We start from the raw sequence: 17,045 nt of genomic DNA on the forward strand, positions 1-17,045 counted from the left end.
AAGTGTTAGCTGAAGTGAGATTTAAATAGTATGTAGCGTTCCAGTAAACATGGTTGCTATGACACGGTTATGTGGTTAAAGTGTGTTGAGACCAACTGTATTGCTGTTACAACAAATCTTTAGCTCCATCTGTATTTTGTACAGTATGGTTTATTGTTATCGTTTACGGCCCTATCGTACGCAACGCGCAAGGTGTGTTATGATGCTCGTTGCTATCTTACACTGTGTCAACAGTCTATTTTCATGCCTTGTGCCCCTGCCATTAATATATTTACACTGATGGACGTGGTGGCCTGGAAGTGAGGTGTGTTCAGGTACATATCTGGCGTGTTTCTATCTTGGCGGGGGAAAATACAGGTGCGCCACTGAATGATTAAAACCCTGACAACAGTCAAATCAATCTTAGAGTCTCTTATTTGTTCACATAGACAATTCTAGTCAGATGGCACCAGTGACAATCATTACCACCCACCGCACTGTTCACTGTGGGTGCGGATGTCTTCTGTGATGTTTTCTCTGAACACACATGACACTGTTCTCTGAGAAATGTTAAACTCCCAGAGAACTAGAACACAAATGGAACGTCCCCTCATCTGGCACCCCCGATCAGGCCTCACTGAAACTATAATTATTCACGTGGCTTTGGCATGAGCTCACTGGCCAATGTTCAGCCTCACTAATAAGAGACAACATAATACCTCATGCCTTATACCTACAGGTATGGGCATATCCAAGCTATTTACTGAGGTAACATTTAATTATCAGTTCACACACTGCAGTCCCATGCCAGTATATTGTGACAGTTTTTCATGTTTTGGTATATTTTGCAATGAAAGTATAAATTTACTAATAGGAATGGTCCATATAACATCCATTAAAACTATTTAGTAGTTAATTTACAATGGAACCATTGGTAAATTACCATGACAAATCAACTTTTAGACAAGTCATTATGTTCATGTTTTATTATGTTCATAAGTGCCTCCGCATTAGAGGGTTTAGTAAAAGAGCTGCCACACATGTCTCTGGGTGTTGCTGATGGTATCAGTGTTAGCTGTTAATGTTAGTGTGAATTAATTAGTATGTAGTGTTCCAGTAAACATTGCTTTGTCACGTTCATGTGGTCACAGTGTGTAGAGCTGGTAGCACAAACCTGATCCACTTATCGCCAAAATAGTATCTACAGCCTGAAGCCTGTGTGCCGCCAGAGCAGGACTTAAGGCGGAATGGTACATTTACAACATTTAAGGTGGAATAGCAATTATTAAATTGCAGTTATTTATGTAAGGAAAACTGTGTTTAAAGTGTATATTTAAGAAAGCTAAATAGATAGAAAGCTACTTAAAGGTAATGCTGTAGCTTGAGCAGCATGCATACCTGACCAATAATGATCCAGGTGAGTAAACAAGAGGACAAGAGGAATGCTTATTAACATGGAATGGTATGATCCACTTTAGGGGGGTTAAATTCGCATCACAATATTCTTCCAGGCATAGATACTGCAAAAGTATAATTTAAAAGTATATTTAAATGTTTTGACCCCCCCCCCCCCCCCAAACTATTGTTGTTACCCCTTTAAGGGGGGTTGAAATCTTACCTCCTCAGCGTGTGAAGGTGCAGCCGAAGGTGGTGTCATATCTGGGACAGACGGTGACTCTGGGGTGCCAGTTCCCAAATCCAGGCCAAACTCAGTTTACACAGGTCAGAGGTCACCACACCTTTTTCTGTCCAGAGTTGGTGTCGGATTTGGGAGCACCGCCTCCCAGCCATGCAGTTTGCCTGGCTGTCCTCAGCATTGGTGCTAAATAACTGGCTTGGGGGTTTGACCCCTTGTGAGGAAAGAAGGACTAATAATTATGTTGTCATGTCAGTACAAATATCAGGCTTGTAGAATATCATCTTAAAATAAGTAATCATTATAATGACCTATTTAAATAAAAAAATATATATATAAGCAATACAAAATAACACATTTGCTTGACAAAAAGATAAATCTGTGCGAAAGTGTTAGTCTGCGCCTAAACCATGTATTATGGGAGCCTCATGCACAGCAGAGCTGGGGGAGAAGCTACTTGTTTTCCTCATGCAGAGACTGAAAATAAAACAGAAATAAGTTTACAGGTTAATAAACAAATTATAGCCAGGTCTAATCAACAAAAATGCACCAGAAATGCAACTACCTATCTGTAGAGGTGTAAAATCTAGACGCAGAATTTACTTTCTTACTAAAAAATAAAATACATCTGTTTTTTCATCTTTTTATTTAAGGGCTCCAAAAGGCACATCATTCTGATAATGACCCAGTGACCCACACAGCAATTGTATAAAAATCTATTCATATTAAAAACGAAATGTTATATTCAATAAATCTCTAATATATGCCCCACTTGTGGATGTTGGGCCCTCATTTCACCCTAATGGAGTCTGTTTCTGACAGTTTGAGCAGAAAAGTGGATATTAGTGGCCTGCTGGAGCTCATTTTGCAGGGCTCTTGCACTGCTTCTCCTGTTCCTCCTTGCACAAAGGAGGAGGTAGCGGCCCTGCTGCAAGGTTGTTGCCCTCCTACGGCCCCCTCCATGTATGTCTCCTGGTGTATTGGCCTGTCTCCTGATATCTGCTCCATGCTCTGGACACTCTGGTGCTGACAGACACAGCAACCTTCTTGACACAGCTCGCATTGATGTGCCATCCTGGATGAGCTGCACTACCTGAGCAACTTCTGTGGGTTGTAGAGTCCACATCATGCTTCCTCTATGGTGAGAGAACTGATGTGGATCTATGAATCAGATTCTGGTCTCCGACACAACATTGCAATATTCCACCCCAAGTATGGGTTTTTTTTACCCTTCGTCCCCTGTCCAGGGACGGGTGAGTTTCACTGTTGAACTGCCGCAGCTGGACAATCCAACCATTCAAATCAGGGACATTATGATGACGGATGAGGGAAGGTATGTCTGCGAGTATTCCACTTACCCCAGTGTGTGTGTGTGTTTGTATAAACTCTAACACTATATTCTTCATCTCCAACTACAGAAACACCTAAACCTGAACTCACATCAGGTCTTAAAGACGCTGCACTGATAGAAAACCCAGTGACTCTGTACTGTAATCTGAAGCAGTCTGCTGGATGGAGGTTCTACTGGTTCAAACACACACAGACCCCTGAGAGTGAGACCACCACTGATACACACTCCTCCTGCACCATCAGACCAGTTAGTGTCTCTGATGGAGGTCAGTACTGGTGCAGAGCTGGGAGAGGAGATCCAGTCTACTACACTCACTACAGTGATGCACTCTGGGTAAATGTTACTGGTGAGTAAAAACATATTCAGAGTGTGTAAAATGTGTTATGTACAATGTGTAAAAATATGAATATGAATAAATGAATCCACGGACCTGAATGTTGAGATGTTTAAAGAGATGGTTAGTGATGCTGCTGCCGGAGAGAAGACGCTTTTTAATGACTGCATTTAAAGAACAAATAAATCGTCTATAAAAAAATGGTGCCTTCAGATTTGGGTGTGAAATTAAATAATAAAATATCTTTCCTCTTTCCTATTTTCAGCTGCATCTACTTCAGGAGCTCCACTCTCTGTGTTCAGGCTGCTCTGTAGTTTAATAACAGCGTCTCCATATCTGCTGGCCACCATCGTGTTGGGGGTGAAATGCTACAGAGCTGGAGGTCAGAACTCTTTCAGTAGGACTGTAGATTAAAGCAGGATTAGTACAGTGTTCAGAGGAGCAGGATTAGTACTGTACTCAGAGGAGCGGGATTAGTACTGTGTTCAGAGGAGCAGGATTAGTACTGTGCTCAGAGGAGCAGGATTAGTACTGTACTCAGAGGAGCAGGATTAGTACTGTACTCAGAGGAGCAGGATTAGTACTGTGTTCAGAGGAGCAGGATTAGTACTGTGTTCAGAGGAGCAGGATTAGTACTGTACTCAGAGGAGCAGGATTAAAATCTTCAATTATGACAATGTTAAAACATACTGAGAGTCTCATCATAAGTTCTGTGTTCACAAATGTTTGTAAAATATAAAGATAAAATAATGCTATCAGTGATATAAAACTGTAATGATGGATTTATACCAGAGGAGGGCAGTTTAAGATTTTAATGTGTTTCTTTCTCTTCCAGCTCAGAGCAGAACTCAGGCTGGTGAAGATCAGAGTCAGTATGAGGTTAAAGAAGAGGAAGAATCTCATGAAGTTTAGATGCTGAATCAGCTTTTAGATTTAATTGTGTTACTTTCCCTCATTTATTTTTATTGATATAGATTTAGTTGTTCATCTTATTTGAAGTTGATGTTGCACCTTAAACATAAACAAAAAGTAAAACTGATCTGATTACTGTATGAAAGCGTGTGTGTGTGTGCATAAATTTAATAACCTTTTTTTGTGTTTCTCATATTATTTTTGTAATTGACATGAAAAATGACCACAAATAAAGTGATAAAAAAATCATGATTATCATCATATTATAAAAGCTCAATACAATATTTTCCTTAAGTTTCATTTTTTTATTTAAATGCAGTGGTTTAAATATATGATTTATAAATGCAATTTGATTTATAGTCTAGTTTATGAACTTTAGCTGCTGCATCAGTTACTGAGGAATCTCCTGCGTGCAGACTCCTGAGTGCGGCAGCTGTTTAAGAGTGGTTACTATCACCAGCTCTCTCTGATGAAACAATCATCCATCCAGTGTTCTCCTCCAAGTGCGTTTAGCTATTCAATGTGTGGGACTAGAAAACAATTAAACTTGAGCAAAAATAAAAATGATAATACATTAAATACAGGAGTCATTTTACCAGCAGTTATTCTGTAAATAATGTTCAGAGCAAGTCAGGATTTGGAGCTCTGTTTATTGTGTGTTTGAATCACTTATTCAGAGTCACTTTTTTCTAAATTCTGAGTCTGTGATCACTGAGCTCAGGACAGCTAGGCCTAAATGACCGCAGCAAATAGAGTTTAAACTGAACCGTGAGAACATTAGAGGTGTTTGTGGTTTGGTTTCTTTTCTGATTCAGCTGTGAAAGAGGAGGGGGTGTTAAAATAACATTGGCACTTTTTGTGCTGCTAGTCTCAGTTCAATAAGAACATTATGAAAGTATAGAGGCCTATGATTATCTGGGGATCCATCAGAGTTGACAGTCATTTACATCTCTCGACAGAAGGCACACTAACAGTTCAATAATATGTGCAGAACATCCTGTGAAAACATGTGTTGCCCCTTATTGCAGGGCTTCCAACCTCAAATCAAATCAAATTTATCTGTATAGCGCTTTTTACAACTGGTGTTGTCACAAAGCAGCTTTACAGAAACATGATCACAGAACAAAGAATCAGACAAAACATTAAACATAGAAAATACAGAATACAGAACCCCCAGTGTGCGTGGAGGCAAGGAAAAACTCCCTCAGAGCTGCAGGAGGAGGAAGAAACCTTGGCAGGACCAAGACTCACATTTGAGGGGGGACCATCCTACCACTGGTCAAACAGATTTTAAATTTTAATTTTATTTTTAATTTTAATTTTTTGTTTTTAATTTTTGTTATTTTGAGCAGGATGATGCACGCCCACACACTGCAACAGTTTCCTAGGATTTTCTCTGCAAGATTGCAACATTTCCTTGGCCTGTCAAATATGTCGTTTAGGAGACCAGCTTTATATTTCTAGCATTTACAGGCCCAGCTGCAACATCTGTGGCTAAATGTGCTGCAGGATGCCACACAGAACCTGTTCAACTCTATGACCAAAATATCTCATCTTGTAACCAGACTACGGACTCAACAGGGGAATAGAGTTTAAGTTCTATTGTTATTAGTAGTTCATTTTCTACAGTTTTACTCAATGCATATCTCAATGAGTTTTATATGGACTGTGGTGGTAAATGGGTTAAGTGTACTCTTTCTTTCTCTCTCTTTCTCTTTCTTTCTCTCACTCCCTCTCTCTGTTACACACACACACGTATGTGTGGTTTGACTATACGACTACAGGAAGTGGTGATTTTTTTAACAATTGTATGTCTCAGTCAGTCAGTAATTAGTGGGACAGTATGGAGTTGAGTTCACTCTCTGTAATACTCTGTGAGTAAATATTCTCTTAATATCTTCATTAGAGTGAGTGCTGCTAAAGAAATGTATTCATATTTAATTAATGTTGAAAATGTTTGTATCTTTTTGTGAGTGTGTGAACTGGTGTAGATGAGTGTGTGTAATGGTCTGGACTGGTGTAGATGAGTGTGTGTAATGGTCTGGACTGGTGTAGATGAGTGTGTGTAATGGGCTGGACTGGTGTAGATGAGTGTGTGTAATGGGCTGGACTGGTGTAGATGAGTGTGTGTAATGGGCTGGACTGGTGTAGATGAGTGTGTGTAATGGTCTGGACTGGTGTAGATGAGTGTGTGTAATGGTCTGGACTGGTGTAGATGAGTGTGTGTAATGGTCTGGACTGGTGTAGATGAGTGTGTGTAATGGGCTGGACTGGTGTAGATGAGTGTGTGTAATGGGCTGGACTGGTGTAGATGAGTGTGTGTAATGGTCTGGACTGGTGTAGATGAGTGTGTGTAATGGGCTGGACTGGTGTAGATGAGTGTGTGTAATGGGCTGGACTGGTGTAGATGAGTGTGTGTAATGGGCTGGACTGGTGTAGATGAGTGTGTGTAATGGGCTGGACTGGTGTAGATGAGTGTGTGTAATGGTCTGGACTGGTGTAGATGAGTGTGTGTAATGGTCTGGACTGGTGTAGATGAGTGTGTGTAATGGGCTGGACTGGTGTAGATGAGTGTGTGTAATGGGCTGGACTGGTGTAGATGAGTGTGTGTAATGGTCTGGACTGGTGTAGATGAGTGTGTGTAATGGACTGAGCTGGTGTAGATGAGTGTGTGTAATGAGCTGGACTGGTGTAGATGAGTGTGTGTAATGGGCTGAGCTGGTGTAGATGAGTGTGTGTAATGGACTGAGCTGGTGTAGATAAGTGTGCACTGAAAAAAGTGTGCCAACCATGTCATTGATTTAAAGTGTATTTTTATGTTGGTCCAATGAAAAATTATGATTTCTGGTTCAAACTTGTTTTTCTCAGTTTGCCTGAAAGCAAAACCAGTCCCTATTAAACAACTTAAAATAAATAATTAAACTCAAATAATATTCTTACTTCATTTCAGAGGTAATGACCCCATCAGATCACTCCTCCTGGAGTCTTTCTGTCAGTCAGTCTTACATTCTTCCCATTGGTTCCCGTCACCATTGTTACACGTAAAGGGCGTGGCCTCCCTCACCATCATTGTGATCTTAGCTACAGAGGGAAGTTTTATATAATGGCGGAATGCCTGCATGCAGTGTTGTAGGCTGTAAGAGCAAGTACACTGTAAAAAGTGAAGCATGGAGCTGTTCATTCAAGCTAATAAATATGATTGAACACATAGTACAATTATTGACTTTATTGTGAAACTCAACCTTTTTGAATTTTGATGTGTCAATTTTGATTCAGACTAAATTAATTACAATTCTGAAGGAAATAAACCAAATGTTTTGGTTCCACTGAAATCATACTCGAAGAAAAGAGATAAGGATGTAATATTTTTAATTTGAATTGAACATGAATTGCGCATGCGCACTGTGGAGCACGGGAGAAGTTGTAGAGAAGTGCTTCAGAGCACTGAGGGAGAGAGGGAGAAAGTGCCTGAACGCGCTCGCGAGAGAGAGAATGAGAGAGGGAGAAAGTGCCTGAACGCGCTCGCGAGAGAGAGAATGAGAGAGGGAGAAAGTGCCTGAACGCGCTCGCGAGAGAGAGAATGAGAGAGGGAGAAAGTGCCTGAACGCGCTCGCGAGAGAGAGAATGAGAGAGGGAGAAAGTGCCTGAACGCGCTCGCGAGAGAGAGAATGAGAGAGGGAGAAAGTGCCTGAACGCGCTCGCGAGAGAGAGAATGAGAGAGGGAGAAAGTGCCTGAACGCGCTCGCGAGATAGCAACGCATGCTTATGGTATTGTGGCGTCGGGACTGGAGGGGGGGCAGAAGGAATTATGGGAGCTCACCCTGTTGGGGGAAGTGGGTGTTTTTCTGCGTGTTTATGTTACTGTTTATCCCAGAGTTTCATGTCATGTTTTATTATCACTGTTCTAGTATTATTCATGTAGTTATCAGTTATGTGGTTGTTTTGTGTAAGTGCCTCACCCTTTGTGTGTTTTCTGTGTGTGGGAGTGGGGTTAGCTGCGTTGGAGCTGTAGTTAGTTTCACTTTCAAAAGTGGAATCCCATGTAAATCCAGCTCTTAGTGCCCTCCTCAGAGCAAAATAAAAAGAGCAAGAGAGCACTGAAACGAATCTCGCTGGTTATCCGTCCTCTTCCACGCCACAGTAACTTTTGGAACTTCTGAATATGCTGCCATGTTTTTTTTTTAAGTTCGGTTCAATTTAAATGTATTAGTTTGGTTCCGAAACTGAAATGTAAAGAATTTAACTTGGATCAAGGTGAATAATTAATATTGGGTCGAGTGAAGTAATATGGTTTATGTCAAAATAAAATAATCAGGTTGTAACAATTGACTTTATTTAGATTGAGTGAAGTCAAATAGTTTAGATGCAACAAATGGACATCATTTTTTTTTATTTGAGCAGGGCTACACTTGTACTTGAATTTAATAATAAATATTGGTTTTCTCTAAATTAAAAAAGTAAGTTGTAACAAAGTAAAATAGCAATATATGGCCCTTGGAGTAAAGGATCTTTTTAATTTGTTGGGAAGTATTTTTTTTCTTTGGTTAAAAATATTTTTTTAATTGAATTTGAATTAAAATATGAAATTTCAACCGAATTATAAATATAATTTGAGAAAAATTAATAAATTTAGCTGTAACAAATTAGAGTAATTTTTTTAAGTTGGTCCAAAGTATCATTTTTTTCAGTGTGTGTAATGGGCTGAGCTGGTGTAGATGAGTGTGTGTAATGGACTGAGCTGGTGTAGATGAGTGTGTGTAATGGTCTGAACTGGTGTAGATGAGTGTGTGTAATGGGCTGGACTGGTGTAGATGAGTGTGTGTAATGGGCTGAGCTGGTGTAGATGAGTGTATAATGGGCTGAGCTGGTGTAGATGAGTGTGTGTAATGGGCTGGACTGGTGTAGATGAGTGTGTGTAATGGGCTGAGCTGATGAGTGTGTTATGGCAGCAGATCCAGTATCTTTGCCATTCAGGATTTAAGAGCACTCAGAAAAGTAATGGGCGCGTGAAACTGTGAGTTCAACAAAAAAGAGTCTTTATATAAGAAAAATGTAAATCCAAAATATTCCTTTTTACAGTTTCCTTCCAACAATTCCAAACACAGTAAGCACGGTCAAAAAACTGTGTGAATCCGTGCTCTCCAATCCTTCACTAAATCAGCTAGTGCTCTACCAGCTCAAGAGCATCATTTTGCATACTATCAAAATAAGAGTCCTGTATTAAATTTACAGCTTAATTACACTGACATTAGGATTACCTACATGAAATAACACAAATATTACAAAAATACTCAAAAACAAATAAAACAAATATAAAATCTTGTTTATGGCTCTAACAGAGTGTATAATGGGCTGAGCTGGTGTAGATGAGTGTGTGTAATGGTCTGGACTGGTGTAGATGAGTGTGTATAATGGTCTGAGCTGGAGTAGATGAGTGTGTGTAATGGGCTGAGCTGGTGTAGATGAGTGTGTATTTGGTTCTAGAAAGGAATTGTGTAAGTGAGTTGAGTTACTTTCATTCATTATGAAATTAGACATATTGGACAATTTTAACCAGAGTCATTACATTGCATTTGGCTGCTCAATCACAGCACTGCCATCTCAAGCTCGGAAAAAGATCATTCAGCTTCAGATCAACTGATACAATGTGATGTAAATCAGTTCACACTTTAAATACCTATATGAGCTTGTGTCTGAAAGAGGTCATTGGTTTCATTATGACATTTTAAAGAAATCTTAATGTGACAAAAGTCTCATATTTTCAGATACTTCATCATGCTCTTTGTTTCTCTTCCCTTTTCCAGTGCTGATTTCACTCTTTGGATCTGAGCATGCTGAAGGTGATTTATATATAGTAAAGTGTTAAGACTATAATGTATTTTTTTTATAATGTAATGTTTGATTTGTATTGGAGCTGAAAGTTTTTATAAAGTGTTTATATAATATTGTATAGAGTTGGAGTTCTGTACAGTGACAAATTTGTGTTTAATGATTGATTTTTACAGCACAGCATGATCCATCTCTGACTGTGGAGCCTGATCTATCGGAGATATTCAGTGGAGAGAATGTCAAATTGATGTGTGTCTGTCCTGGAATAAGAGTGAATGACAAAAGATACTACTGGGAAAATGAAGCCATTCCAATTGAATCCACTATTGAAAGTTTCTACACCATAACACACATCAAAACACACCAGAGTTCAAAATACAGATGTTGCTGTTATCGGAAACATTATGGAGGACAATCTAAATGTTCAAACAATGTGACTCTAACTGTGATCGGTATGTGTCTATAAAAACATATATTGTGAGGAACAATTTGTAAAGAAGAAACATAGAAATTCTGTAATGTGTGTGTGTGTGTGTGTGTGTGTGTGTGTGTGTGTGTGTGTGTGTGTGTGTCTGTGTGTGTGTGAGTGATGATCAGTAATGTGTGTGTGATGTAATTCTACAGAGAGACCAAAAGCTTCACTGATTCTGGCTCCTACTGAACAGATATTTAGAGGAGAGACAGTAACTCTCACATGTGATATAAAAGAACACACAGACACTGAGTGGAGATACATAATTCAGACTGTGACAGTGATTTAAACAACTAGACATTATTCTGTTCTGCATCTATTATCACACAGATTTACCCAGAGCTACACTGACTGTAGAGTCCAAATGGAGTTCTGTGTTCACTAGAGAGTCAGTCACTCTGAAGTGTGAGATTACAGGTTATGATGGATGGAGATATCAGTGGTATAAAGGCAGCAGTCAGATTACAACATCTACAGATAAGAAACACACCTTCACCATCAGTTCAGCAGCAGATCAGGATCAGTACTGGTGTAGAGGAGAGAGAGATAACAGACCCAGATCATCACAAAACAGTAACAGAGTGGATCTCTCAGTTAAAGGTGAGTGATTGCTGTGGTAAATACTGTGAGAGCAGTGTGTGAACTCTGACACTTTACTGAACATCTAAACTATGTCCTCATCTTCAACTGCAGAAACACCTAAACCTGAACTCACATCAAGTCTTAAAGGAGCTGCACTGATAGGAAACCCAGTGACTCTGTACTGTAATCTGAAGCAGTCTGCTGGATGGAGGTTCTACTGGTTCAAACACACACAGACCCCTGAGAGTGGGACCACCACTGAAACACACAACTACACCATCAGGCCAGTTAATGTCTCTGATGGAGGTCAGTACTGGTGCAGAGCTGGGAGAGGAGATCCAGTCTACTACACTCACTACAGTGATGCACTCTGGGTAAACGTTACTGGTGAGTGATGCAGTTTACAGTCTATGATTAAAATGATTGTTAAGTGAGATTGTATTTGTAAAACAGTCATGGTGTGGGATAAAAATCTGAACCTTAGTATGTTTTTAGAAAACATGACCACATCAGAAAGTCCAATATACCTTTTGTTTCTAAAGCCAAGTTTAATGATACCACAGTGCACAGTGAGAAAGGTTTCTGCAAGGTTTTACAAGGATTCTCATTGTAATATAATATAATTTCTGTGTCTAAGGTACATCTTCTCCAGTCACTCTGATCGTCAGTCCCAGCAGATCTCAACACTTTACTACTGACTCTCTCTCACTGATCTGTGAGGAACAGAGTAAATCTACTGGATGGAGAGTGAGACGATACTCTCTCAGTGAGAGTAAGGTGTCAGATTGTTCATCAGGCTGGGGATCAGTTACAGGATCTACATGCAGCATCAGCTCCCTCATCACCACCGACACTGGAGTGTACTGGTGTGAATCTGAATCTGGAGGAAGCTGCAATCCTGTTAACATCACAGTGCACAGTGGGTCTATATGCAGTGTGTTTACTTATTAATATAAATTATTAATTTTAGATTATTGAGACTTTCTATCTGTTTCAGATGGTCCTGTAATTCTGGAGAGTCCTGTTCATCCTGTAACTGAGGGAAATCCTCTGACTCTACACTGTTTATATCGTAACACAAAGTCCTCAGATCTCACAGCTGATTTCTATAAAGATGGATTATTACTGCAGAATCAGACTACAGGAGAGATGATCATCCCTACTGTCTCAAAGTCAGATGAAGGTCTCTACCACTGTACAATCCCAGAGAAAGGAGAGTCTCCACAGAGCTGGATCTCAGTCAGAGGTGAGAAAGCTCTTACAGTAACTCCACAGTGAAGTGAACATGATTTTAAAAATGTATTTTTATTGTAAGTGATTGTTTTCTCTCTCAGTTTCTACACATTTAGTTGTTCAGTCTACTCTCATTCTGGTTGGAGTGAGTGTAGGAGTGAGTTTGACTCTGTTGTTCATCTTTGTGGTTCTGATTCTGCTGTGGTTCTACAAAACCAATAAAGGTCTGAAAATGTATCCAGCTCATTTACGTCTAATCGAATAATTTGTAAGATACAGAGCATTGAACTTATTTACACTCATTTCTACTTCATTAATTTCTGTGTTAAATAGAAGGAGAATCTCTGTCTCCTCCTACAGGAAACAGTGAGAACAACAACCAAACACAATCAGACCAGCGTCAGAGAGAGTCAGGAGCTGAGGACTCTCAGATTGAAAACTCTCCATTGGGAGCTGGTGAGAAAAAAAAAGTTATTTTGATTATAATGATTTTCATCATAATTAAACTACTTCTACTGAAAATAAAAACATATACTCATGTGTAGTTAGACCTTACCACATGTTCTTAAAGATTAACAATGCTAAATTCCCGAAACATTCAATATGATTTATGTTTCTAAATATATGGCACAGCCCGGTCATTTCTTATTGTTTTTATTAATATTCTGTTTTGTAGGAATTGCATAATTATCATTTTAAACATTGTTCTAATTTTTTTATAAAATCATATCTTATATTGTCTAACTAACAACCTGCATTCTGTGTATCAGATGGTGCTGCAGATAAATCCACTGATAGTGACAAAGACTCATCACATTTCTGCCTATTTTTAGGCAATACTAATAATACTAGTAATACTTGTAAATGTATTTCTGCAGATTCTGGTAAAGGATCCTCAGGTGTGATTTATGCTGAGATTGAACGGAAACAGAAGAAGAAACACAAGATAAAGCAAGGTACAGTAAAAGGAAATATTTTATGATGAATCAAAGTTTCAAGTTAGCTCAGTGGGTTTATGCCAAATAGAATGTCATTTCTAAAATTTCAATAAATATAAGGTTTGTTTATCCCTAAACCTAAACACTGTTTTACAAAGTTTTTTCCAACATTAGAAATATTGTGAAAAGGTTATTATAAAATTTGAACAATGAAACATCATCTTTCTATAACCTAATCAGTTTAAGTTTTGTCGAAATATGACGTGCCCTGAGATTTAGATGCATTTTTTTTTAGATGATGCAATTTTTTTCTCAGTCCCCTACTTCTAAAGTATTTTGTATTTTTCTCCATTTGTTATTCTGTACATGTGCATCATTTCTTATTTTTCATTTATAACTTCAAAATTAAGAAATAATACACAAGAGAAAGTGAGGACTGACATGATGCTGAGGACTGACATGATGCATTATTTTTAATCACTTGTCTGCACTACATTTAAAACATTTCACAAACTATTACACAACAATTTTAAGGTTCTGAATAATGTAATCCAATACTATAATTCAATTTTGTGAAGTTTTCAGATCTACTTCTACCCTAGATCTTTTTGGAAGTTAATTGTGAATATATTATCCTCTTTTAGGTAAGAGGAGTGTGGATTCTGACACTGTGTATTCAGAGCTGAAGCAGAACACTGACAGAGGTAAGATCACTGATACAGTCTGTAATCAGTTATAAACCTCATAAAGCTCAAGGAATTATGGGTAAATCTGTCAGTTGTTCTGAATCTTACAGCAGCAGAGGGTTCAGATGGTGGGAGGTGAGCTGATGGAACTGGAGGATCATCTGCTGCTGTGGTTTAGTCTCTGGGTTAAAGTGTAAGATGTGGAGGGATGGTAGTTAGGAGGTTTTTACATTGCTCCACTATGCCATCTAGTGATGATCAGAGTAATAAAATGATGAGTTTGAATGGAGAATAGACGAGAGTAATTAATGAATTGTGCAAACATCTGGTTGCACTTTTCTATAATAGTTTTTAAAATAACTTTTTTTAATATCTTTTGCAGGTCATGCTTCTGGAATTGAAGGATCAGAATATGTTTTTGACTGATAAAAGAACAAATTGTAGCAGAAATTTAAATATTGCTGAACAGCAAACCAAGAGTCTCCGCTCAAGTCTGTTTTATTTATTTATTTATTCATTTACCTTTTCCTTTTAATAAGCATATTTGATAAGCTTTGAATAAGACCATAGGCCCTATGTTAGCGTTCTATAGCGCACCGGTCAATTGCGGATTATGCAGGTGGATTTAGAGTGTGTCTGTGTGTTTGGTATCGTGAGGGTGTAGGATAGGGCCCCAAATACATATTTGATATTAAATGCATTTTAATGTTTTTTTATGTTCTATATTTTATATTGAATGCATTATCTGATACATTAATATTTAACACTGTTACATTATATAGGCTGTGAAGAAGCTTTGCTACAACTTATTCTATTTTCTAAACATCTGGCATGTTCTTTATAACCCATAAACAGTTATTTAGTCAGTATAATGTGTTTTTTTATCCTGTATAAAGATGTACGATTTGTATATATGTGTGTGCAAAATGATATGGAGAGATTTGAATTATTTAAGCAACATGTGTAGAACATTTTTAGTAGCAAATATCTGCTGTGGAGTGTTCTGCTCACCTTCATCAGTGTCAATAGATCTGAAACATCAGTGTGGAAAATCAGCTTTAGTCCATTCAGAACTTCAGAGGAGATATCTCTCTCTCTCTCTCTCTCTCTCTCTCTCTCTGGGTGATGAATTTGTTGACCCTTTGTTTTACTCTTTATTTATTTCAGTTATGTTTTTATGTATCTGTAATGCTGAACATATTTTTAATTAAAGTTTATTATCTTAAATATTTAAAATTTTGACTCATGGCCATCTTTTCTCATTGTAAGATTTTAACAGTCGTTTAGTAGAACAGAGAGTTCTAGTCATAGGTCGTGGGTTTGAGTCCCACATTGGGTATTAACTCTGTGAGCAGAGGTGGCTCAATGTTTAGAGCACCAGAGGTTTCAAGTAAAGAAGTAAAAATGGGTAACACTTTATTGGATGGTCCATTTTTGACTATCAAAAACATGTCACTGAACTGTTCCATGAACATCAGCTTTCAGTGTCAACAGTGGCATCTCTATCTTACTTAAGTAGAAATATTGGTTATCTATACTTTACTGTAGTAATTAAATTTACAATTACACATAATTATCTGAACTTTCTACTCCTTACATTGTAAAAATAGCCTCGTTACTCCTATTTCATTTCAGCTTGTTTTCATTCCGGCTTCCCATCCTTCAATAAAACCCCTATCCAGATAAATCTCTCCATCCAGATAGAGTGAATCTGATTATGGTTGGATAAAAAAAGTATAAACATATACCATTCCAACACCCTATTGGTTTATACTGTGATCCATCACACCTGCACACGTCCCCCTCCCTCCACACACACACACACACTCCAGCAAGAACATAGCAGACGTAGGTAGCCTAGTATGAAGATGATCCATGAAGAGAACTCCAGACAAACTCCAGTCCAACTAAACTTCTTTAATATATTTACATTCTACTAAAATATAATTCATTTACAATGGGCATATATACAGCTGAAACAGAGAGCCTAGTGCATCCCAAATTTGTCAACATTAACATTTTAATATAATATTCTAGTCATTATAGCTTTTAGAAAAATGTGTTTTGGGAAGGGGGGTTGTGCACTATAGGACCCTGTGGCATGGTCTAAGCTTTTGTTCTTAATGTCATTTTTTCCTCTTATATTACATTCACTTTTATACTTTAAGTAACTTTGAATCCAGTACTTTTACATTTTGACTAGAGAAAAAGTGTAAGTTGATGCTTCAATTCACCTCAACACTGCCTGGCCATCTGTATTTAAGTAAGTAAAAGATGTGTGGTTGATGCTGCAGTTGGTCTGCAGGTTTAGGTTCAGCAACAGTATGTGCTGAAAGACTGAGGTCAGCTGAATACCTGAATATACTGAATATAGACCAGGTTATTCCATTAATGGACTTTTTCTTCCCTGTTGGCACAGGCAAATTCCTAGATGACAATGTCAGAATTCATGGTGCTGGAATTGTGAAAGAGTGATTCAGGGAGCATGAGATCATCATTTTCACACATGGATTGAGAGAGTTCACCACAGAGTCCAGACCTTAACCTCATTGAGAATCTTTGGGATGTACTGGATGAAGAAGAGCAGCTTTGTGCAGCGGTTGGTCAGACTCTACCATCATCAATGCTGCTGCAAGATCTTAGTGAAAAATTAATGCAACACTGGATTTAAATAAATCTTGTAACATTGCAGAAGCTTATCGAAACAATGCCACAGTGAATGCGTGCTGCAATCAAAGCTAAAGGCGATCCAACCAAATATTAGAGTGTGTGACCAGGCAGTGTATAAAATAATAAAAATACATCATTCATGTTTTTCAGATATTAGTAAGCCTCATGATTAAAAAAAATATTAGTCCTCTTTCACACACTTAGCAGCCGTGACCAGATGCTTGTGGGGTGGTTGTCGTGTGGCTGTGGTTTGGCTTCTAAAGAAGTTGCAAAACAGTGGAGGAGGAGGAGGAGGAGGGGGTAGGGGGAGTTGGTCGTAAAAATGGAAACTAACTGAGATTTGAATAAGCTGCTTTTGTTATCTCTGATAGTAATCATTTATTAAACACTGCAGACGAGAAACTTTCTAAAGTGTATTTTCTT

General features: G+C 38.3%; 1 protein-coding gene across 1 annotated transcript; it reads left to right on the top strand.

Moving 5' to 3' along the window:
- The first annotated feature begins 2,938 nt into the window (after positions 1-2,938).
- LOC111197680 (high affinity immunoglobulin gamma Fc receptor I-like) lies at positions 2,939-12,373 on the top strand. The gene is made up of 4 exons (XM_049482790.1): positions 2,939-2,948; positions 3,034-3,312; positions 11,733-12,014; positions 12,093-12,373. The coding sequence occupies exons 1-4, from the start codon at positions 2,939-2,941 to the stop codon at positions 12,371-12,373; spliced, it is 852 nt and encodes a 283-aa protein (XP_049338747.1).
- The last annotated feature ends 4,672 nt before the right edge of the window (positions 12,374-17,045 follow it).

Source organism: Astyanax mexicanus, chromosome 8, assembly GCF_023375975.1.
Source record: "Astyanax mexicanus isolate ESR-SI-001 chromosome 8, AstMex3_surface, whole genome shotgun sequence".
In the NCBI taxonomy this organism is placed as follows: domain Eukaryota; kingdom Metazoa; phylum Chordata; class Actinopteri; order Characiformes; family Acestrorhamphidae; genus Astyanax; species Astyanax mexicanus.